This window comes from Indicator indicator, chromosome 18 (genome assembly GCF_027791375.1).
Source record: "Indicator indicator isolate 239-I01 chromosome 18, UM_Iind_1.1, whole genome shotgun sequence".
Taxonomy (NCBI): domain Eukaryota; kingdom Metazoa; phylum Chordata; class Aves; order Piciformes; family Indicatoridae; genus Indicator; species Indicator indicator.
The window spans coordinates 18,752,740-18,776,157 of NC_072027.1; the positions used below are offsets into that span (position 1 = coordinate 18,752,740).

The 23,418-nt window shown below is 55.4% G+C and overlaps 3 protein-coding genes across 3 annotated transcripts; 1 reads left to right on the forward strand and 2 right to left on the reverse strand.

The window, feature by feature from the left end:
- Positions 1-2,112: 2,112 nt before the first annotated feature.
- PAIP2 (poly(A) binding protein interacting protein 2) lies at positions 2,113-11,867 on the forward strand. Its single transcript, XM_054389067.1, has 4 exons — positions 2,113-2,168; positions 6,360-6,519; positions 9,071-9,250; positions 10,968-11,867. Exons 2-4 carry the CDS (start codon positions 6,382-6,384, stop codon positions 11,031-11,033), a joined length of 384 nt encoding a protein of 127 aa, XP_054245042.1. The 5' UTR covers positions 2,113-2,168; positions 6,360-6,381; the 3' UTR covers positions 11,034-11,867.
- Positions 11,868-15,799: 3,932 nt separating this feature from the next.
- On the reverse strand, positions 15,800-21,399 carry SLC23A1 (solute carrier family 23 member 1). The gene is given in 18 exon segments (XM_054388965.1): positions 15,800-16,056; positions 16,216-16,311; positions 17,420-17,563; positions 17,798-17,927; positions 18,005-18,202; positions 18,204-18,376; positions 18,726-18,882; positions 18,984-19,104; positions 19,209-19,390; positions 19,464-19,531; positions 19,610-19,698; positions 19,780-19,937; positions 20,037-20,141; positions 20,356-20,427; positions 20,904-20,977; positions 20,980-21,043; positions 21,136-21,287; positions 21,339-21,399. Coding segments are annotated over 18 exon segments (2,301 nt in total).
- Positions 21,400-21,420: 21 nt separating this feature from the next.
- On the reverse strand, positions 21,421-22,564 carry MZB1 (marginal zone B and B1 cell specific protein). The gene is made up of 4 exons (XM_054389039.1): positions 22,373-22,564; positions 21,962-22,068; positions 21,714-21,818; positions 21,421-21,598 (listed from the first exon to the last, which is right to left on the reverse strand). Exons 1-4 carry the CDS (start codon positions 22,562-22,564, stop codon positions 21,421-21,423), a joined length of 582 nt encoding a protein of 193 aa, XP_054245014.1.
- Between the last annotated feature and the right edge of the window lie 854 nt (positions 22,565-23,418).

Below are 23,418 nucleotides of genomic sequence, written 5' to 3' on the forward strand. Positions count from 1 at the left end.
CAGCACTGCTCTTCATATCTTTATGAAGACGAATGAGGGCACCCCTCAGCTTTCTCTGCTCCAAGCTCCAGGGCCCTAGCTCCCTCAGCCTGTCCTTACAGGGAGATGTTTCACTGCCTTCAGCAGCTTTTTGGCTCTGTGCTGGATTGTCTCAAGCAGTTCCCTGAGGCCCTTCTTGAACTGAGGACCCCAGAACTGGACACAATATTGCAGATGCAGCCTCTCCATCTCTTCCACGTGTTTCAGACTTCCTCCCACTCTGCAGCTAAGATTAATGTACTGAAATGCTACACTTCTGTGTGCTTTCTTTGGAGAGCAGCATTTCCTTAGCCATTCCCTGCAGCTTCTGTGTCCTACAGGGACAGGCTTCAGCCTGTTGTAACTGCTGCAGATTAAACTGGAGGAGGATGTTACATCCTCTTTCGTCTCCCACCACAACGAACTCTCAGGTGGAAAGTATCCATGACATAGTCCAACTTTAGACTCCAAAAATTCCTTGCTGCCATCAGCTCTTGTTTTCTGATAACAGGGGTGTTAAGATATTCACCAAGGTCAAGTGCTGGGTCCTGCGCTTGGGTCACAACCACCTCCTGAACACTCCATGCTTGGGGCAGACTGGAGAAAGACCTGGGAGGGGAGGAAGGAAAGTGTGGTGATAGCACAGGAGACCTTGCAGCCTAACGGGATGTGAGGGAAAGAGCTCAGCTGAGCAAGTTGGTCTGCACCTTCCTCAATCGCTTCTTGCGCCCCAGCAGATCTGCTCACCTTTGGTATCTTCCACCGTTAATGGGTTCCAGGGTTAGCCAAGGTTCCTTATTTCTGTGCAGTTTACCCCCTCAGCAACATACAGGTGGGGACTTTGTAGCTGCACAGGGAAGCATTCCCCTACCACACATTTGCCAGCTTGCTGTTGGGGCAGATTTCCTGCTTGTGGTGGTGGTTAGCTTCCAAGTCCATGCCCAGGTGGGTGTGGAGTGGAGGTGGGTTTGCAAACACTGCGTTTTGACTGCAGAGCCAGTAAGGTTGCATTCAGCAGTGGCTTGGCTGGAACAAAGGGCTTTTAACTGGCTGGGTCTGGTTTCTTTGCTTCTTAAGAGACTGTGAAGATCAAACGACTGGAAACGCTTGTACTGAGGCAGAGCACTTGGGTAAACACAGCCAGGAGCACAGCGTGGCTCTGATCACTGCTAGAACCTGAGTGTTTTTGTGGGTGCTGTTTGAAGGAAAGAGGCATTTCTACCGTGCCTCTGAGAAGGAGGAGGGGAAACAGAGGCGAGAATAAAAAAAAAGTTGTTTTTTTTTTGTTTTTTTTTTTTTTTAAAGCCCATTTTGTAAACAGGGTTGAAGTCCAGGCACTTAATATAGGTCCCAGAAGTGTCCTCATTGTGTCCTGTTTCCTAACACAGCTTCAAGAGGAGGCTAGGGCAGAAGGGCTTGGCTTGTAAACAGAAAATACTACATCTCATAAAAGATTACGTTTCCTTGCCCCCGGCGGAGCCCAGGGCTCAGCGGTTTCCCCGTGCAGACTAGTGACAGCTGAGGGCGGCTGGACAAGGGTCGGCAGTCCCCGCGGCACGGCAGGGCAGCTTGCAACGCCCTCCGACGCTTCCTCCCCCCTGCTGGCGTGCCCGGAGGAGGCGAAGCGGAGCTGCACCCTGGGTGCGGTGCCCTCCTCGCTCTAGCGCTGCTACAAGCAGGAGGGTGTTCACGAACAATGTTAGCTCTACAGCCCCTGGGGGCCTCCGCCGACTCCCCACCTCCCGCGCCGCCTCCATGCCAGCCGGCGCCACAAGATGGAGGCTCGCCCTGCCCCGGCAGAACTACCTTTCCCGACATGTTCCGCGCCGCAACGCGAAATGGCCGCCCGGCGGGACCACAGCTTCCGGCATACCGTGCGGCGGCCGGCAGGACTACCGCTCCCGGTGTCCACCGCGCCGTCTCCCCACCAGGGTTGTCTGCTTGCCGCCGCCACTTCCGGGGGAGCGCGGGGCGGTGCCTGTGAGGTCACACAGGTAGCGGAAGTGACTTCACATCCGGCGGGCTGCGGCGCTGGGAGGGGAGCGGGGCGGCGGGCACGGAGCGGAGCCGGGGAGCGAGTGGGGAACGAGGCGGTGGCAGAGCAACTCGAAGCCGGCGCGCGCACCCGCGGCCCATTCCTCTGTGCGCAGGTGAGGCGGCGTGGGGGGAGTGCGTAGTCCTGGGGCCACCGCTGCTGTCGCGGAGAGGGGGGGAAATTCGGGGGGAGCCACTCCGTCCCCTGAAGCGGTGCTACACCCCGGCTCCCCCCATCGCGTCCCGCGGCGGTGGGGCCTGCGCGGCTGTGTGGCTCCGTGGCGCCGACTTTATTGTCTGCAGCTCCATCCGGGTCCTGGGGAGTGATGGGGGGGGCGCTCGGCGGCGCGGGGCCTGCCGGGACGGAACCCCCGTCGCGGGGGCGGCCCTTGTGGGGAACAAAGCGGGCGGGGAGGGGGCCGCCCCGGCCGTCGTCGCCGAGCCACGGAGGCCGGGCAGGTTTCTTTGGGCCGCGGGGCTGATCGGGGGAGGTTCGTTGTGGAGCCAGGACCGGCGTCGCCCGTGCCGGCAGCTGGGAATCTGCGATTATCCCCACGGCGGCGGTGCAGCCGCCCGTGGGAGGGGCAGGACCTATCTCGTCGCCGTAACCGAGCTGGTAATGAGCTGGGAGAGCAGCGGAACGCCACGTCCCGGCGGGTTCACCCGGTTCCCGCTGAAGCGAAGCGTCGACCCTCGCTGCTGCTGAAAGCATCAGCACCAAGAATGGTGCCTTGGGGAGCAAACGCTACCTCCTGCCTGACGTTTCGTGCCTGCCTGGCTTTCCGCAGAGCTGCTTCCCCCTGGGAGGGCTCTGCTTATTACAACCGACCGGATTATTTTATCCTCAGTTCTGACAGTGTGTAAATGCCTCGGCTGTTCACGCCTAAACTCCAGTGCAGTGCTTTGGAGTGTTTGTATCAGATAGCAGCCCTCCTGATCCCGATGAAGAAATGTGTTTATTGTACGGTGTATAATCAGTTCACTTGAGCACTGCCATTTGCTAATCTAATTAGATAACAAGAAACTCGGCCAAGTGCTCCTGACTCACAGGAGTAATCACCGGGTGATAAACAACTGCCACCATCTGCAGAAGTTCAAACTGCTCCTTGCTCCACAAACAGCTCTGCTTACACTTCAGTTGCTACTAAAACCCCAACGTGCTGCTTGCTGTTTGCTGCTGCTTTGGGGTGCTTGAAGTAAATATCTTCATATTTGACCTGGGGTTTGATGCCTGGAATTAGCTCCTCCCCAAGGTAGGCAGCAGATAATCTTTCATTGGGGTTGAAATGCAGACTCTTCACTCACAAAGCTCTGCATTTTAATGATGGTTGGTTTAGGGCACTGCTCTGTTGCAGATGCAGCAAAATTCAGAGAAGCAGGTAAATTAATAAACCTTAATGATAGTCTGGACTAACAAGTCCCACACTTGAGGCAGAAAACTCTTTGAGTCAGCAGCAAGTCCTGTTGCTCTGCAGGATTTTTAATTTCCCATTTCATCCTGAGATAAAAACCCTAACTTTTGTCTGGTTTTCCCTTTGCATTTAAACTGTTCTTTCTGCATCTCCCCCCACCCCCTGCCAGAATCCTGGAATAACTGGGGGCTAGGTCTCCAATCACATCCCTGTGGTAAAGTTCTCCATATCTTCTGTTCCTTAGTGCTGCTAATGTTCTGTTTCCTGTTCTGGTGTGAGGAGCTTTGCCATTCTCTGCTTTCCACCTACACACAGATGGAAAATGGGTTATTTTTATTCACACCCTGTAGTGTAGCCTGTCACTGGGACTTTTTTTAATTTCTTTTTTCCTGCAGCAACCTTCTCTGTGACTTTGTGCAAGACTTAAAGAGGCATTTGGCTCTCCTTCTCAGTACTGCCTGTAGCTAGTGACTCAAAAACCTGGATCTGGTGAAACGAGACTGGGCTTGTCCTCACCAATGAGCACAGAAAGCCAACTGGTTTGTGCCTTGCCACAGTGAAATGGAAAGCTCCCTGTGCAGTGTTGTTTTATTACAAGTTGCAGAAAATCAAATTACAGAGAGGGCTTGGGAGTAAGGGACTGGCCTGGGGCTCCCTAACTGTTTGTGCAGGGTGGCTGTGGACGTGTTTTTCCTGTGGGAAAACCTCAGCAGGCTTAGGGCTTCATCAGATAAACTTCAGCTATTCGGCTTGAGCCTCTGGGATCTTGAAGATAATCATCCAGTCGTCCTTGGGCAGCAAGGGGATGAAATCTTTCAGTCTCAACGTGGAGCAGTGCCCTCTTCTTCCCTCCCTCCTCTTCCCTCCCTCCTGAAGCAAAAGCTCCTGTGCTGTTGGAACGCTTTAGAAATTGGAAAACCTGTCCATGATTCAACAGATAAACCTTTGAGGCTTTTACACAAAGGAGTAGGGGTGTTTTAATTGTGATTATTTTTACCTTCATGGACTTGTTTAGGTGCTGTTTTGGCTGGAGTTTGGTCCCACTGCCTCACCCTGCTAATGCAGAGTTACTCACCTGCAGTGTGAGTTGTTGGTGTGTGAAAGCTCAGTGGAATATTAATAGCAAGATTCACTCCACATGTTTAAAAAAAAAAAAAAAAAAGAAATTAGGGTTTTTTTCAGACTTGGAGCTCTTCTATTTCTTTTAGCCTGCCCTGTTTGTTAGCTTGTGAACAGCTGAAGTTGCTTAAAGCCATTTCAAGCTTGAATCAGGGTCCTACATGCAGTGGCTTTTCCTGTTTGATGTTAAATGCTGCCAGTAATCCCTTGCAGGTTTGTTTTGAAAGCACATCAAAAGGAACCTGTTTTCTCTGGTTAGAATGCCCGGGTTCTGCTCTCATTTGTTGTACTTCCTAGGGAGCTAAAGTGACTTCCCTACTTTGATTTCAAAACCTTGGAACACAGTGAAGCCAGGCAGGTTCCTTTTAGCTTTGTGCTTTTCTTAATTGAGCAGGTTTGTGACCTGCTATGTTCCAGAACACACTCTGAACCAAAACTTGCCTTAATTCTGGAGAAAATAGCACCAGTTGATAGACACAAAGCAAACATGAGCTGCTGCATGATAAGTCCCTGTACTCTTAATAACAATGGAGCCTGTAGTTTGATGTCCTCTCAGGTTTTGATATGCAGACAGTGAGCCAGAACAGTTCTTGGGGAAGAAAAGGAAAGGGTTTCCCCCCACTGCTGTCTTCTTTTGTTGGCAGTTTCTAGCAGTGTTTGAAAAACATTCAAGATGTTTTCTGGAGCCTGTTGCCTCCATGCTTTGTGTGCTGTTGTCAAAATAATCACCACTGCCTGCATTCATATCTACAGATACTTGGCTGTGCCAGTGTCTGTGCTCCAGCACAATGTAGGCAAAAGGGCAGCCCTGGGTTATTGAGGGTACCACACAGCTAAGGTTTTCAGTTAGAACCTGGACTTTGAGCAGACCTGGCTCTGAACTCAGCGAGCCCCCTGGCAGGGCTGTGATGCCATTCTTAGGACAAGGACTCAGACCCCCTGTGGGGTTTGTCCTTCTCTGGGTGCTCTCCAGCTGCACCTCCGCTCCTGCGGCGCGGGCTGCCTGGTGTCACGCATCGTGGGCACGCAGGGTTGTTGAGTGCCCTCCAGGCCTGACTCAGTCCCTGTTAGTGAAGTGGGACAAGAGGCAAGCACGGACTGTCTGCCAGCATCTTACGGTGTGCCTCCACCTGCAGCTTCCCAGGCAGTGGGCTTTGCCAGGGAGGCAGCTGTGGGAGCTGCTGTGCTGGCTGGGCTCTGGAGGGAATTGGCGGGTGGTGGTTTCTGCCTTACAAGGTGAAGTGGTTGTAAAAGCTGGTGTATGTCACACATAGAACGTCCCATAACTGAATTTGAGGAGGCTGGAAGTCACACCCGAGTGTTCCCTACCCTGGGCATGTCCTTGGGAACTCTCTTGAAGTGTTGGTTGCCCTCCTTTTGGATGCTGGGCAGTTGATTCCCAGGAGACCTTGTGGAAACTCAAGTGGGAGCTTTGAAAGTGTTTTGGCAAACAAATTGTTCTTTTGTTTCTGCCTTAACTGTTTTCCTACTGGCAAGCCCATGTGCTTTGTGGTTTTGTTCTCTGTCACTTTTCTTTGGCCTTGGTGAGTTTTAATTTGGGAAACAAATTTGTCACTTGGATAATCCACGTTCTGCCTAAACAATGGGAACAGCACTTCTGCTACTCTTGGACTCGTTGGGATTAGCAGAGCTCTTCTGCTAGGCTACCTGGAGCCTTCCAGTCCAGGTGCAGCCTGCCCTTGGGGCAGGGCTCGTGCAGAAGCAGGGTGGTGAGTGACTCTGCAGGTCTCTGACGACTGCTTTGCTTAATTGCAGACCTCCAGTCAAAGCAGCAGCCATGAAAGATCCGAGTCGCAGCAGTACCAGCCCCAGCATCATCAGTGAGGATGTGATCATCAATGGGCACTCTCATGAAGATGACAATCCCTTTGCAGAGTACATGTGGATGGAGAACGAAGAGGAGTTCAACAGGCAGGCAAGTCATGTCCCTCCAGAAAGGCCTCGTGGGGTGCTTTGCCATTTTCTAGCTGAAGGGAGTGGTGCTGTGGCTTAGCAACCAGACTGGAAGTCCTTTGCAGAAGGAGTTTTTAGGTAAGGTTGCTAGAAGCATCCAGGGGAGCAAGCAGAGCCCTGTCTCCAGCATTAAATTCTTCTTTTTCTCTCGTCTTGGTGGAAAATCTGGGAAGTGCAGCACGGTCTAATGCATCTGCCTCTGCAAGGTGGAGTTAAAAACAAGTGGAGAGGCTTAACGTGGCCCTTTGGAAAGGACAGGTCCTGCTGGGCTGTGAAGCTCTGCATGTGCAGACATGCTGGCTGTGGCAGTTCTGAGCTGGATATGTCTGGGCACATCCCTGCCTCCTCAACAAGGCTGCTGTTCCTCAGAGGCAGAGCTGCTGGGTGACAGTCCTGTTTATTGTTTAATACTTCAGTGTCTTCCAGTTGGGCTGCAAGGAAGCCTTAACTTCATCTCTCACCTTGCATCTGGATGCAGTTTCCTCTCCTGCAGAGGCTGGCAGCAGTCTGCCTCTGCACCACCTCTTCCTTAATCAAAGCTTGATCTTTGTGCTTCAGTAGCTGCTTGTGCTGCACTCCAGCAGCGTGGCTCTGCTGAATCTGAGCTGCAGCAGGCTGTGTCTGCTGCTGTCTCTGGGGTGCCAGCAGGGCTCAAAGCTAATCTGGAATTCAGGTAGCTCACAAAAACCTGCATTCTCTTGTGCATAGGCCAGGGTGGTCCCAGTATCACTGCCTCTCTGGTGGGTTTTTCCTTCTGGGGACTATCCCACAGTTAGCAAATGGGATGTGTACTTCTTGGGCAAGGAGGTGAGAGCACTGCTGCAAATAAACTGGTTTTGGAGTGCAGAGTGTTTTCAGAGAAGAGGAAAGGTGAGAGCATGAGGGGAGAGTGGTCTCATGGAGGCAGGCAAGCACCCTGTGGCAGCCTGGTCACCTGCAGCTGCAGGCATATCTCAACCAGGCAAACTTGGGCTGGACAAATAGTATTAATTTCAAGACATTTGGGGGAGTTAAACTTTATTTGGTACGTCTGGAGACACCTGTAGGTGTACAACCTGGTAACCAAAGCCCTGGAGCCAGGCAAGCCCTGGTGTAATACTAGCTGGTGGCTGCGTGCCCACAGCTGCCTTTAACCACACGCAGCATGGAGGCAGTGCCTCACCAGCAGGACTGACTGGAAACTTGCTGGAGTGCTTTCAGGGGAAATTACTAAGTCAGTATTCCATGTGGGAACAGCTGTCTGGGCAGTGGCTTAGAGCATGATGCACAGCTCTGAGCAACAGGGACTCAGCTTGAGTGCCAAGGGAGCTGCTGGATGTGTTTGCCCACAGCACAGGGGAGCTAGATCTTGCAGGAACCTCAAACTGGTGTTTTGTCATCTGGTATTTGTGATATGTGACTGAGTTTCCACTTCAGGATCAAGAATGTGATTGGTTTGAGTGAAAGGATAGATAGGAAAAACTCATTCAGGCTTCCCCTGAGTGAGCTTCTCAGTCTGGCCTGGATCATTTTCCACTCCCTTGTGTCTGGCAAGTTGTGCACTCCAGCTTCTGTTTCCCTGCTTTCCACTCCTCAGTAACACCATGCAGGACATGGAAAATTTGTCTGGATCAACTCCCCCCAGAGCTTGTTTACTGCACAACCAAGCAAGACTTTCCTTTCATCTTAGCACTGCCTGCCAGTTCTGCACTGGCTGAGTCCTCCTGCTTGTAGTGCAGCAGGTCAGCATTCTGAAGAGCTTCTAAGAGCCTGTAGATAGAGGTCCTCAGGAGAACCACACTGGGTGAGCAGGTAGCCCACAGCCAAGGAGATTCTGCTGGTTCCAAGTGATAGGCAGTGGTCATTTCTTTCCTTAGGAATCCTGCAGAACCCTTTCCTAGTGAGTATGCCTGGCTGCATGGGAACGCTGTGTCCAGTTCAGGAGAGACAGAGAAATACTGGAGAGAGCCCTGGAAGGCCACGGGGATGATGAGGGGACTGAAGTTCAGAGGCTGAGAGACCTGGGGCTCATGAGAGCCTGGAGAAGACTGAGAGGTCATCTTCTCCATGCTGATCAATAGCTAAAGGCTGGGGGTCAAGAGGATGGGACTGGGCTCTTCTCAGTGGTGCCCTGTGATACGACAAAGGGCAGTGGGCACAAAGCAGGACACAGAAGGTTTCACTTAAACATATGTTGCCCCTGGTTCCCTTCCTCGTGTGTGCAGTGTATTCAGTCCAGATTTGTAGGTACAGCTTCAATTTTCACTTGAACTGATCTTTTCCTTCTCTTTGACCTTGTAACAAGCTGCAGGTGGAACAGCCAGGACTGGGGGTGGGGGTTCTCCTGCCATTCCCCTTTGACTGCAGCCCAAAGTCCTGGGACAGAACAATTCCCTGCGTTCAGAAATGAAAGCTGCTTGCCTTCCTGCAGCACAGGTCTCACTGCAGAGCTAGAGAGGTGGTCAGCTAGATGCACATGGAGACCCAAGGCCTCCCTGAGCTCGTTGCTGAAGCAGTTTGTTCCTGTTGCACAGATTGAAGAGGAGTTGTGGGAAGAAGAATTCATTGAGCGCTGCTTCCAGGAGATGCTGGAGGAGGAGGAGGAGCACGAATGGTTCATTCCAGCCCGTGATCTCCCACAAACAATGGATCAAATCCAGGACCAGTTCAATGACCTTGTTATCAGTGACAGCTCATCACTGGAGGATCTGGTGGTAAATTCAGTTTCTGGTCATATTTCTAAAGCTTCACAGCTCTCTTTGTCCAAGGCTGGCTTTTGTGGCTGGTAATGGCAAGGGTAAACCCTTCACCCTTGGGCCCAGAGGCTCTTAAACCCTGCCTGCCTCTGGTGGAGGGGAAACGTGGAATAAGATGTTCCTCTGAGTGACCTGACCTATTCAGTGACTTCCTTCATAACCAGAGAATGCCTTTCCTAGCCCATAGCTTAAATTTTAAGTGGCTTTGGGTAGGCATGGAGTGTTCTGCAAGAAAGGCAGGTGAGTGAAGTGTGCTGGCCCTGTGAGCTACCAGGCAGTGGCAGGGCTGCAAGAGTTTTAGTTCAGCATCTCTTGAGTGCTGGGTAGGTCCAAGCCACCTTCTAAGGGCTGGGTTGGACCATGGGAAGCACAGCAGATCTCTCTAGGAATTCTGAGAAAGGGGGAAGCAGTTAGAGTAGGATTGGTTGTATGGGGAGTAAGGGCTCCAAGAAGGACATGGAGGTGCTGGGGTGGGTCCAGAGAAAGGCAGCCAAGCAGGTGGTCTGGTCAGAAGAGGGCTGGTGAGGTGCAGCTGAAGGAACTGAGATCATTCAGCCTGGAGAAAAGGAGGCTGAGGGGAGACCTCATTGCTCTCTACAACCCCCTGTAAGGAGGTTGCACTGAGGTGGGGGTTGGTCTCTTCTCCCCAGTAACAAGTGATAGGACAAGGGGAAATGGCCTCAAGTTACACCAGAGGAGGTTTAGGTTGGATATTAGAAGAATCTTCTTCACTGAAAGGGCTCTCAAACACTGGAACAGGCTCCCCAGGGAGGTGGTTGAATCCCCATCCCTGGAGGTGTTTCAAAGAGGCAGAGATGTGGTGCTGAGGGCCAGGGTTTAGCCCCAGCCTTGGTAGAGTCAGAGAATGGCTGGATTCGATCTTAAAGGCCTTTTCCAACCAAAACAATTCTGTGGTTCTGTTTCCCTCTTTGTTGCTGTGTGACTCTGTGCAGAGCTTAGCTAGAAGGAAGAGTCATCATGGACAGAGTCTCCCTACCAAAACACAAAGTCACTGATCCAGAGTACAAAAACCAGCTGCTGTGAATTTCAGCTGCAAAGCCCTACTCTGCTAAGCTTAAGCAGCTGCAGGCAGCACTTTTCTGACTCAGTTGAGAACACAAAAGCCTAATCCTCTGTTTCTTCATGATAAAGAGCTCACTTTGGGTATCTGCCTGCCCACCTCTAACTGCAGGACGTGGTGGAGCAGCAGCTTGCCAAGTGGGAGGACAGGGTAGACACAGAAATGTAAACATTCAGTAGTGCTCATGTACATTCAGGCTGGAGGGAGCCTCCTCTTGCTTAAATAAGCAATATCTCCAGAGCTCCTGGCACGTCTGAACAGCTCAACTGCAGAAAAAGCTGCTTCAGCACTCAGAGAAGCTGCTGTGCACAGTGCATGCCTGTGGTTTGCTGCTTTCCTATTCCCCCAGCCCTCCTCTGCCTGAAACATCCAGGTGGTGCTCAGGGAGGGGGATAATTTGGGAGCTAGCATAGAGGGGTGGAATTTTGTAGTCACCACAGAGACTTGGTATAAGCAGCAACCCTGCTATGTGCCCCTTGCTCTAAATCCCCCCCACAGCATTCCTAGTGCTGCCCACCTGGGGTTGTCTTCAGCTTGACAATGGAAGATGAAAGTCACAATTTCACCTCCACTTCTGTTTTTTCCCTTCCTCAGGTCAAGAGTAACCTGAATCCAAACGCAAAGGAGTTTGTCCCTGGGGTGAAGTACTTAAACATTTGAGTAGACTGGGCCCTCTCTTGGTGGATGTAGCACAATTTCCACACTGTGAAGCCAGTATTAGAAGATTTAATTGTTAAAAGCTCTCTCTTCTTGTCACTGTGTTACACTTATGCATTGCCAAAGTTTTGTTAGTCTTGCATGCTCAATAAAAGTGCTGAGACTGTTACTAAGTCAATCTCTCAATGGAACCATAGCTGGGGCTGCAAGCTCAGAAGCACCAGTGGAGCTGGGACAAAGTACCATGTTTCTAAACCTTCTGCAGACTCTTTTTTGAACTAGGACTCGGGATGTGCTCCAGGTGGTCTGGTTTTTAACTAAGGACGTGTTAACCGGTGCTAGCCTGCACCTGATAATGCCTTAACTTAAAAGTGACAGCGAGGAGATCTGATTGTTATGCAAATCAGCTAACTTCCCTTTGGAATAGCAGCATTGTGACTAACGTTAATGTTCCCCCCACCCCCCTTCCCCGAGAACTTCCAGGCTCCTTGGAAGCAGCAGGAGCTTTAACAGCAGCTTGACAGACCTGTGCAGAGTCCTAGATCTCAGCTACCCACCGTAACACCCCCGGCAGGCAGGAAGGAACTCCCTCTACTTCACAGTGTGGTATCATGTTCCAAACCTCTCCCTTCCCCCTGATGTTGGAGGAGATGTGAGTTTCATCACCCCCCTTTTCTTCCCAGACCCCTTCCCACATCCCTACATAGCTCTGCCTATGTAACTTTTAGGGTACAGCTTTTACCATCGTGGGATTTAACCAGGAGAAACCCCAGCGTTAGTGATTTTGAGTGGTGCTTTTCCCTTGCTTTGTTTAATCATCACTACACAAATAGTCTACAGCACAACAACTTTTGTTTTTTTGTGTTTTTTTTTTTTTTTTTTTTTTTTTTTGTGTTTTTTTTTCTTTGGTTTTTTTTCCTCTTTTGGTTGGTTTTGTTGGTTTGTTTTGTTTTTCTTTTTTTCCTTTTAATAAAGCTAGAACAGTTTTGGCTTCTTAAACTTCATACTCGGGTAGGTTAAGCTGCCATACGTGTTCAGTGTGAATAGTGTTTAAGTTGAAAATATTGTAAAAAAATTATATTTTTTCAAAAATATTTAAAAAAAAAATAAATAATAGTAGAACTGACCTGGTGGCTGTCTGGTAAATGCTGTGCATCTCGTGGCAAGCTCTGGAGATTTGAAAAAAAAAAAAAAAAAAAAAAAAAAGGGGGTGGTGTTAGGGGGATGGTGCCCAGGAAGCTGTTTGCTGACACAACAATCTGAAATCCCCCAGCTAAGGTTGGGCTCTGGTTGCTCTTTTATTCCTCTCCTCCTGTTTTCTGTACACTCTTGGGAATGAAGGATGATCAGAGGGCTGGAGAACCTCCCCTCTAAGGATGGGCTGGGAGAGTTGGGGCTGTTCAGCCTGGAGACGAGAAGGCTCCAGCGAGACCTTAGAGCAGCCTTCCAGTACCTGAAGGAGGCTACAGGAGAGCTGGGGAGGGACTTTGGACAAGGGCTGGGAGTGACAGGATGAGAGGGGATGGATTGAAGCTTGAGGAGGGCAGATTGAGACTGGAGATTAGGAAGAAATTCTTTCCACCGAGGGTGGGGAGACACTGGGACAGGTTGCCCAAGGGGTTTGTGGATCCCTCCTCCCTGGAGGTGTTCAGGGCCAGGCTGGATGAGGCCTTGAGCAGCCTGGGCTGGTGGAAAGTTATCTGTCCCTACCCATGGCAGGGGGTTGGAACTGAATGATCTTTAAGGTCCCTTCTGACCCAAACCATGTTGAGTCTGTGAACATATTTTCCTTCATTCTCACCACTGCTAATCCCAGTTCAGCTCTGCTACTGCTGGCAGCAGGGGCAGTCCTTGTTAACAGCTGATGGCACTAAATAAAGCCCTGGCACTGTCCAGTGCATGCAGCCAGGGGCTTTGGCATGGCAGCTGTTAGAGCTGTGAGCATGAGAGGTGCTGCAGGCTGTGGGTGAGCTGGGGGGGGTGGCAGTGCAGAAAAGGCCTTGGGGGTGCTGATGGATGAGAAGTTGCACATGAGCCAGCAATGGACACCTGGCAGCCCAGAAGGTCAATGGCAGCCTGAGCTGGATCCAAAGCAGCCTGGCCAGAGATGGAGAGAAGGGATCCTGCACCTCTGCTCTGCTGAGACCTCACCTGCAGTGCTCTGTCCAGCTCTGGGGCCCTCAACACAAGCAAGACATGGACCTGATGATCAGAGGGCTGGAGGACGTCTGCTGTGGGGACAGGCTGAAAAACTGGTGGTGTTTAGCCTGGAGAGGAGAAGGCTTTAGGGAGACCTTAGAGCTGCATTTCAGTATCTGAAGGGGACCTACAAGAAGGCTGGAGAGGGATTGTTCAGAAGGGTCTGTGGTGATAGGACAAGAGGCAATGGTTTGAAACTGGAGCAGGGCAGATTTAGGTTGGACAGCAGGAGGAAGTTCTGCACAATGAGAGTGGTGAAATACTGGAACAGGTTGCTCAGTGATGTGGAGGCCCATCCCTGGAGACAGACTTGATGTGGCCCTGTGCAGCCTGATCTAATTGAAGGTGTCCCTGCTGGCTGCAGGGGGGGTTGGAAAAGATGACCTTTGAGGGTCCCTTCCCACCCAATGCAATTTGTGAATGTGTGGCAGTGATGACTTCCAGCAGCTTTCAAATCCCATTCTGCTCCACTCTGCTTCCTGACTTTGCCCAGCCTGGCTGTTAATACCTTGCTGATAATAACATTTTCTTGCCCGAAGGGGTTGTCAAGGCCTGGCCCAGGCTGCCCAGGGCAGAAGTGCTGTCCCCATCCCTGTGGGGGTTTGAAGCTGTGTAGATGTGTTGCTGAGGGCCATGGTTTAGTGGTGACCTGGCAGTGCTGGGTTAATGGTTGGACTGGATGATCTTCGAGGTCTCTTCCAACCAAAACACTTGCATGGTTCTGTGTTAATCATCACTGTGTGAGGCTGGCTGCAGGTGGAAGAAGCCTCCCCTTAGAAGAATCCAGTCAGAACAACTCATTTTGCTGTTGCTCCACAGAATGTTGATCACTGTTATCCCGAGCTCCTCAAGCCTTCCCTTCCCTAGCCTGATTGCTGACCTTCCTAGAGCTGCACAAAAAAAAAAAAAAAACCTCTCCTGGCCTTTCCACTGACTTGGAGATCATTTAGATTTGAACACCTAAAGACAGAAAAGGTCAGGAAATAACATCCTGCCATGTCCCAGCTTATTTTTAGCTGGAGTGGGAGTTTCAGCAGAGACCCCCCACGCGGCTGGCAGCAGTTGCTTGTCTGTGAGCTTCCTCTGGGAGTATCAGCCTGGGTGTGATCAGCTCAGGGTGGCTGGCAACTGTGTGCTACTGCTGCTGCTGCTGCTGCTGGGAGCCAGCTCGTTGTGAAACAGCCACGGTTTGCTGGCTTGGCTTTGGTTTGTGTTTTTTTCCCTGCTGTCTCCCAGCCAACTGTATCACGGTGGCAGGTTTTGTGAGGAGGTGAACCTCCTGCTGGTGCCTGTTAGGATGGAGAGGCTCTTCTCCATCTCAGCCTCTGCCCTGCTGCTTTTGGAGTGCCAGCACACCAACCTTCGACCTGTTGCTTGTGCAGCATCAGGGTTTGGTCTTTGTCTCGCTCCAGCCCCAGGGAAGTAGGCTTGGGGTGGGCAAGAAGCTGGGAGGGGACACAGCTGGCCGAGAGGGTGTTGCAGAGCATGTAAGGTCACCCTGGGCAGCAAAACTGGGGCAGCAGCAGCAGAGAGGGAGCTCCTGACTGCTCACAGCCTGGCTGGGCACTGCTGTGCCCGTGGGAGGTGGCAGGTGACCACATTTGCATCCCCTGGGGGGCGTTGGTTGTTATTTTCTTTCCCCTTCTTCACTTATTAAACTGTCTTGGTCTCGACCCGTGGCGTTTTCACATCCGCTGCCCCTGCTCAGGCTGGGGAGTGAGTGTGTGTGACCATGCCACCATGCCAGTGTGCCCAGGCTGACAGGGTCAGGCAGCCTGGCTTCAACCTTGAGTTTTCTGGTGCCAAATCCAAGCCCAGAGATGGCCTTGACTGTTGGCTGTCTGCTGCTGGAAACCACCCAGCTGCAGAAGGCAGCGACTGGGATGGAGCTGGCTGGCCAGGGCTGCACAAAGCAGGATGGCTTTGCCAAGGGCTTGTGCTGAGCACCTCTCCTGCTGCACCAGGGGTTGGGAGAAGCCCACCAAAGGTGGTGGTTAGAGCTGAACGAAATCCAGCATGTGGGGAAGCCTGGGAGGGAGTGTGGGGAAGCTTCCCAACACAGGAGGAACAAAGGAAGAGCCAAGACACTGGCAGGGCATGTGGGCTTGGATCGTTTATTGCATTCTTTTTCATTTATGATCTTAAAATAGGCGTTTGAAACTGAGCTGGATCGGATCTGATCTGGATGCTGCACCCCTGCACAGAGCCCCCTTCAGCTGCCAGGCAGCCCTGCTGAAGCTGAGGGCACGGCAGCAAATTCGTGGCCCCTGCTGGGAGTTCTTGGCTCCGGGCACTCTTGACCGGCTCTGCTGGTGGCTAGCGAGCTTCAGCAAATGGCTAACGAGCCTCAGCGAAGTGTCCAACGAGTCTCAACCAACTAAAGCTCGACGTGGAGCAATGTCACGAGGGTGGTGGTCCCCGGGTCGATAACGCAGGGGCTCAGGATGGCCCCGAGAGGGCCTCGCGTTTGCGGCTTTGGCTGTGGACTTGGCAGGCGCTAACGAGCTCCGGCAGCACCGTGGCAGCTCGGCTCGGCTTCTGCGGCGCCGGGGCAGGAGCGCTGCCCTCGTTCAGACCTTGGTGCACACCGAGACTCTGTCCGCGGCGTCCTGCGCGTCCGCGGGCGCCGCCGGCGCCGTGCCGCAGCCTCCCGCCCGGGGCCGCCAGCCGGTGAAGCCGGGGCAGATGGGCACACGCCGCAGCCAGCGGCTCCTGCGCACCGCGCTCATGCCCACGGGGAAGTCGTAGCTCCTCAGGCTGGCCTTGGACGTGCTGTCCGAGTGCGCCCCAGCCTTCCACTGCACCAGTCCCCGCTCCTCCTGAGTGCCTGTGCCAGCCAGCACCCCTTCAGTCCCGAGCCCGGTCTCTGCCTGCCCCCCGGCCTCAGCCTCCCCTCGCCCTCCCACCCCGCCTCCTGCAGCTCAGAAAGTGAATCTGCCTCCAGGCTGTCCCTTTGCCTCCCCCTGGCTCCACGCTCTTCAGTTACCTGGGATGGTGTTGTCCAGGACAAAGGCGATGGTCCCCCCAACGAACATCTCCGTCGTTAGCAGCACTGTCAGGATCTGGTCCAGCTCAGGGACACCTGTGAGAGTGTGGGGACTGAGCTGGGACATGCTGTGATAACCTGAACTTACCTAATTGATTGGTGCTCACTGCGGGTGTGCTGCTTGGGAAGTGCCTGTGAGATCTGCCCTCCTCACCCTCAGCACCCAGCATGGTGCCCCCAGGGCTCAGCCCTGAGACCTGTTCTCTTCAATATCTTTATCAATGATCTGGATCAGGGGATCCAGGCATCCTCAGTCAGTTTGCAAACACCACCAAGTTAGGTGGCAGTGTTGATCTGCTTGAGGGTAGAGAGGCTCTGCAGAGGGACCTGGAGAGGATGGCTATATAGGCTGAGGCCAATGGGATGAGGTTCAACAAGGCCAAGGTCCTGCACTTGGGTCACAGCAACTCTGTGAATACTCCAGGCTTGAGGTGGAGTGGCTGGAAACTGCCTGGTGGAAAAGGACCTGGGTATGCTGGTTGACAGCCATCAGAAGCTGAGCCAGTGTGTGCCCAGGTGGCCAAGAAGGCCACCAGCATCCTGGCCTGGATCAGTTACGGCCAGCAGGAGCAGGGCAGGGATTGTCCCCCTGTAGTGAGCACTGCTGAGGCCACACCTTGAGTGCTGGGTTCACTTTTGGGCCCCTCACTTGCCATTGAGGGGATGGAGCAGGTCCAGAGAAGGGCAACAAAGCTGGGGAAGGGTGGAGGACAGGTCTGGTGAGGAGCAGCTGAGGGAACTGGGGTTTAGCCTGGAGAAAAGGAGGCTCAGAGGACACATGGCTCTCTACAGCTCCCTGAAAGGAGGTTGGAGCCAGGAGGGGGTCAGTATCTTCTCTCAAGGAACAAGTGATAGGACAAGAGGAATCAACCACAGGCTGAACCAGGGAAGGTTTAGGTTAGACATGGGGAATAATTTCTTCCCTGAAAGCTTTGTCATGTCCTGGGGCAGGCTGCCCAGGGCAGTGTTGGAGTCCCCATCCCTGGAGTGATTTCAAAGCTGTGTAGATGTGGTGCTAAGGGCTGTGGTTTAGTGGTGGCCTGGCAGTGCTGGGATAACAGTTGGACTGGATGCTCTTCAAGGACCTTTTAAACCAAAGTGATTCTCTCTTCTAAAGCTGGGGCCTGTCCTGGCAAGTGGCTACCTGTGCGAATGGCCCCAGGGTGGGAGTCCAGGTAGTTGGGCAAGGTCAGCCCAAAGAACATGGAGAAGCCCAGCACAAAGAGGTTGCGGGAGGAGTTCATGTCGACGAACTGCAGGTTGGAGAGGCCCACGGCCGTGATCATGCCTGCCAGCAGAGACAGTGCCCATGCTGTAGGTGGGCAGCGATGCCCATGCTGTAAGTGGGCAGCAGTGCCCATGCTGCTGCTGCTGCCACCACCAGCGGGGAGCTGGCGGGTGGGCAGCTAGGGGCCTTCAAATGCTGCCATGGTTCAACCCCAAACCTCCAAGCCCACCCAGTATCCTGTGGGCTCAGCAGCCCCCAGGGCTGCTGGCAGCAGGTGTCTGGGTGTGGGGTTACCAAATAAGGTGCAGAACATGCCGCCGAGGATGGGGTCGGGCAGGGAGGCGAACAGCGCCGTGAACTTGCCGATGGTCCCCAGCACGAGCATGATGCCGGCCCCGTACTGGATCACCCTCCTGCTCCCCACCTGCACGGAGAGACTGGCAGCAGGTGACAGTGCCCATCCTCACCGACCGAGCCAAGACCGCTCCCTGGCTCCAGTACCTTTGTGATGCCCAGGACACCGATGTTGGGGCTGGAGGAGGTGGAGCCGTTGCCGGTTCCCAGCAGCCCCGCAATGATGCAGGAGATGCCTTCCGTGAAAATCCCCCTGAGGAGCGACGAGAGCAGGCTGGGCCCAGCCACCACCCTGCTGCAGCATCCCTGCCTGGTTCCCAGGGATGGCATGGCATAGGCAGGGTACCGGGGATGGGGGCAGCTGGCTGTACCTGTTAATGGCATGCACGGGGGGAGCAGGGGCTCCTGCCAGCCGGGCACAGGAGTAGTAGTCCCCAATGGACTCAATGATGCCTGCCAGCGTGGCACTGAACATCCCCAGCACAGCCGCTGAGGTCACTGTGGGCAGACCCCACTGGCCTGCCCGGGGGTCAGAATGAGGTGTCAGGGTGGGGAGCACCTTGGGACCCCTGGGGCTCACTGCTTTGGGATGTTCTGGGTGCTCCCCAGCCCTGGTGATTCTGTGCCAGGTCCCTACATCCCCCAGAGTGATGGGACAGAATCACAGAATCAGCCAGGCTGGAAGAGACCTCCAAGATCATCCAGTTCAACTGATCACCCAACCCTATCTAATCAACTAGGCCATGGCACCAAGTGCCTCCTCCAGGCTTTTCTTGAACACCTCCAGGGATGTTGACCCCACCCCTGAGCAGCCCATTCCAATTGGATACTGGGGGACCCGTGCAGGGTGGGGCTGCCTGGCACTCACAGGGGTAGGGGACCCGAAACCAGGGTGCCACGGATAGGATCTCCCCCCGCGCGTCCGTCCTGGCCTTGTATCCGTAGGCCTCGGGCTGGCTGGGGAGGATGCCGGTGCGCGTCAGCACGTAGCAGAGCAGCCACACCAGCATGATGGCCAGGATGATCTGTGGGGGCATGCACCCCGTGTCGCTCACGAGCTCATGTGTGGGGATGTGGGGAGCTTGTGGGATACCCCAGGACCCAGCAGCTGATGGCCAGTCCCTACCGGGAACATCTTGAAGATCTGGACACGGAGCAGGACGAAGCCTTTGCCCCGCCGGTAGCCGGGCAGGCAGATGGTGACGTTTCGCAGGTACTGGGCAAAGAGGACAACCAGGATGATGGTCCTGGTTGGAGAGAGACGAGGTCACTCATCCAGCATGCTCCTGGCTCCGTGGCTGGGGGACACCTCTGCCCCCCTTCCCCTCCTGTTCCCATCCCCATGCCATACAGCACAGCGATGCCCCAGTGGGAGCCAGCCCGCTCGCTGGCTGCCTGGAAGACGGAGAGCCCGATGAGGGACACGGTGGGGGTGACGGTCAGAGGCCCGACGTAGCTGAGCAGTGCCCCGGGCAGCCCCAGCAGCCCGATGGCCACCTCTACCAGGCTGGACACCACAATGGCCCCCTGGATCTGTGGGGCAGAGAGACAGGCGGTCAGCAGCCCTCCGTGGGGGCCCGCAGGGCGGTGGCAGGAAGGGACCTACCTCTCGCATGCGGGGCTGCCAGATGTGCGAGGTGTTGAGTGGCAGCGTCCAGTTACCGTAGATCTGCTCTGGGGATGGAGGGGCATGAGGTGGACCCTGGAGGTGGGGAGCAGCTGGGTGCTGCCCCTGCACCTCCCTGCCCTCACCTTCGGGTGGGCATCGCCACTTCTCCAGGGCCAGGATGGACTTGGCGGGGATGAGGAAGGCCAATGCGCTTGCCTGGAAGAGGGGCAGCCTGGGGGGGACAAGAGGGGAAGCCTGCACCCGTGGCCTGGGCACAGACAAGGGGGATTCCCCACCAGGGACATGGCTCTACCTGATGCCCACAGTGGTCTGGATGAGGGTGGTGATGCCCACGCAAGTGAAGATGGTACCAATGAGGTAGCTGACAGTGAGCTGGTCCTTGCCCACGCATAGGCTCTCGGCCAGCAGGAAAGGGACGGCAATGGTGCCACTGAAGCAGGTCAGGTAGTGCTGGGGGGCAAGGAGGGGGCTCAGTGGGGCTGTGGGGTGTCCCACATCACAGGGAGCTGGGGCTGTGCTGGTCGGGGGTATCCCCTTTCCAGGCCATACCTGGAAGCCAAGCAGGATGCAGAGGTACCAGGGGGGCACGTCCTCAATCTTGTAGAGCATGTCCACCTCTGGCCGGGGGGACCTGGTGCTCACTCTGGGGTCCTGCTGTGCAGGCAGCACAGCTCAGCCCTCAGCTATCCCTGGGAAGCTGGGGACGTGGTGGGGACACCCCACACTGCCCCCACAGATGGCACAGACTGCCCCATGGGACACTCTGTGACCTCAGGGATGGGGCCGGGGGGGGCGGGGTCCTGTTGGTTGGTCTCCGTCGATGTCACATTGCAGAAGGATTTGCCCACGGAGGTGCCCTGGTACTCACCCTGCCCACTGCAGGCAGTTCCTTCCCAGGGGGATGTGGGGGACTGGCAGGAGTGAGAGCTGCATTCCCATTCTGGCAGTGAGGGCGAGGCAGGAGCTGGGTCAGTGTTGTCCTGGGTGTCCCATGGGAACGGGGCTGGGCTCTGCCCCGGGGACACAAAGGCCACCGTGCCACAGCTTGACACACGTGGCTGGACAGCCCCACCCGGCACCAGCTCTGACCCCCGAGAGGGGTCTGGGCTCCCAAACCCACCAATTCCTCCCCAGGGGAGGCTGGAGGGGATTCCCCACTAACCCTGGGCTGCCTGGATCACACTGCAGATGCCAGGAGGATGGCACTGCCAGTCTCAGCCTCGGCATGACAGCATGTACCCTGCAGCCCCTAAGCTCACCCCATCTTTTGCCAGACCCAGCTAAGCATCAAGGCCCCGAGCTGGCCATCACGGGGGTCAGTACCCCCAGTCACCTGCTTCCCTCCCCACCGCCCTGGGATATGGCCAAGAAGGGGATGGGGACGGGGATGGGGACAGCGGCAGAGGCTGCATTCACCTGGGGCTGAGCCAGGTCTCCCGAGCGAGTCCCCATCCTCCAGCGACGCGGCCGTGGTGGCGATGTCACCGCGCAGGGGGTTTTATGGCAGTGGGAAGGACTTTAGTCGCTGTCACCCAGGCCGCGGCGCGGGTGGCAGGCTGGGAGGCGACCATTGGCTGCGAGTTGTGAAACCAGGGAGCGCTGCCTTGGGGACAGATCAGCTATTAACTCCTTTAATTAGTGCTGGCACTGCCAGCGGGGCCGGGGCACTACTGCCGCCAGCACCGTGTTGGTAAAACATTAGAGCCGGTGGGTTACAGAGTAATGCCCGGCTCCTGGGGGGTCCTGCGATGCGGGGCACCGGCTGCCACCGGCACCCTCCTGGCACGGCCGTGCTGAGCGCTGAGGGACAGTCACAGCGTTGGTGATGGGCAACACCGGGATGGTGCCCACCTCCCGACACGTGTCGGCTCTCGCTGGGGACGAAGTCGGCTCCGAAGGTCAGCTGGGGCATTAAGCATTAACCGCCCCGGGGCTACAGCTCGTTCTGCAGCTCCTTGGCTCGGGCTGGCCCCCCGGCCTTGCCGCTGGCACAGGGCCCCTTCTCCCCATGGCAAAGCAGCTCCCGCAGGGTGCCCGCGCCCCGCCGGTGGGCCTCGTAGATCTGCGCCTCTCCCCACTCGCCCATGTAGCCAAGGCACATCTTTGACAGCCTGTTGGGAGACAAGTGTGGGTCACACCGCATGCCCCTGCCATGGTGGCGAGGGGACAGTGCCAAGCACGTCCCCCCTCTTCCCCCCGCCTCCATTGCCAAATCTCCCAACTTACCGCCTCGGCCAGGGTCCCCCTGACACCACCACGCTCATGGGTTCCTGACTCAGCAGCCCTGGCCCCGTCAGCCGCTTCTCCCCATCCACCTCCTGCACCCCGTAGCTGTGGGGAGAAGCAGAGGATGGTGAAACCTTGGTCCCTGGAGACACTTTCATCCCTGGAGATATCCCTGTCCCTGGGAACACCCCATCCCTTGTACAATCCTGTCCCCTGGGACACCCCGATCCTGGGGACGCCCCACTCACCTCTCCCAGCTCGTTGAGCAGCTCCTCTCCAGCACTTCCACGTAGTCAGACTCGCTCAGCACCTTCCTGCCCATCTTTCCCTCTGCCTTGCGCAGCTGCTCCTCAATCTGGGGTGAAAAAGGGCAGAAACCACCCAGTGAGGGTGGCAGCCTCCCTGTGACCCACTCCTGAGTGGGGACAGGGCCTGCACATCCTCCCTTGCAGCCCCAGCAGCTGAAGCACTTTTGCACAGGGTAGGGGGTCCATAAATAGCTGCAAGGGGCTCGCTGGTCCTTGAAGAATTTTTTGGGGTGCCAGCAGTGGGTAGTCATCACTGGGTTCCCCAGGGGAGCCGGAAGCATCTCCCCGAGCCAGAGCATCGCCCGGAGTGCCCTCACTCCCTTTTTGGGATGCCATCTCCCTGATCCCCACCTGGAAGGCGATGGCGTGGCAGGCGTCGCAGCGCAGAGCTTCGGGCATGTGGGGCGAGAGCCTCTCCTCGGGGCTGAGCTGGGGCGCTGCGATGGAGCGGGCTGGAGGGGCGGGGGGGTTCCCGCACTGCTCCTCGGCCCTCGTCCCTGCCAGCAGGCTCAGGACCAGCCACGCCGCCAGCACCGGCCGCATCCTGCCACGATGCCGAAAGTGGCGGGGCAGAGGCGGGGGCCGGTTACAAACCCCGCGGGGCCGGCGAGCGGCTGCTGATGCGCGGCCCCAGCACCTGCATCCGGCTGGGGCGGCCCCGGGGTGTAGGGAGTGGGGTGGGGCTGTCTCTGACCGACTCCGGGAGGGTTTCCCTGTCATTCAGTCCCATAACACCTCCTCCAACCAAATCTGCCTGGGGATGGTGTGCACCCTGCTGGAGTGGCATCTTGGGGCTCAGGGCTGGGGTTTGGGTTCAAGGACAGAGTTAGGGGTTCAAAGCTAGGATCTCAGTGCTGAGTTTGAGGTTCAAAGACAGAGCCTGGGGTTCAAGGCTGAGGTTCAGAGTTCTGGGCTGGGGTTTAAATTTCAGGGTTCAGCAATGGGCCTCAGGGTTGGAGTGTGGGATTCAGGGCTGAGGTTTGAGGTTCAGGACTAGCTTTCAGGGCTGTGGGCTGAGGCTCAGAGCTGGGGTTTGGGATTCAGAGATTGTGCTCAGGGTTGGTATTTGAGGTTCAGGGCTGAGGTTCAGGCCTGGAATTTGGGTTTCAAGGCTAGGGGCTCAAAGCTGAGGTTTGAGGTTCAGGGATGGGATTTGGGATTCAAGAACTCTGGTTTGGTGTTCATGACCGGAGTTCAAGGGCTGAGGTTGGGGGCTCAGGGTAGGGTTTGGGGTTCAAAGGCAGGGGTTCAGGGGTCACTGATTCCAGCAGAGCCCCTTCCCACTCCCAAGGACTCAGATCCATCCAGTGGCCTCTCTGGGACAGACAGACTGTGGAGTCTGAGTGTTCCAACCCCTAGGCTCCCCTGGAGGGGCTGTGGGAGTCCCTCAACCCTCT

What these genes read in the sequence shown, in the direction of transcription:
- PAIP2 (XM_054389067.1), top strand. Translation starts at nt 6,382, where the DNA reads ATGAAAGATCCGAGTCGCAGCAGTACCAGCCCCAGCATCATCAGTGAG. An exon ending in AAGAGGAGTTCAACAGGCAG is followed by an intron (nt 6,520 to 9,070) that starts GCAAGTCATGTC and finishes CCTGTTGCACAG; the next exon opens with ATTGAAGAGGAGTTGTGGGA. An exon ending in CATCACTGGAGGATCTGGTG is followed by an intron (nt 9,251 to 10,967) that starts GTAAATTCAGTT and finishes TCCCTTCCTCAG; the next exon opens with GTCAAGAGTAACCTGAATCC.
- MZB1 (XM_054389039.1), bottom strand. Translation starts at nt 22,564, where the DNA reads ATGCGGCCGGTGCTGGCGGCGTGGCTGGTCCTGAGCCTGCTGGCAGGG. An exon ending in GCCACGCCATCGCCTTCCAG is followed by an intron (nt 22,069 to 22,372) that starts GTGGGGATCAGG and finishes TTTTCACCCCAG; the next exon opens with ATTGAGGAGCAGCTGCGCAA. An exon ending in GGGGGACCCTGGCCGAGGCG is followed by an intron (nt 21,599 to 21,713) that starts GTAAGTTGGGAG and finishes GTCTCCCAACAG; the next exon opens with GCTGTCAAAGATGTGCCTTG.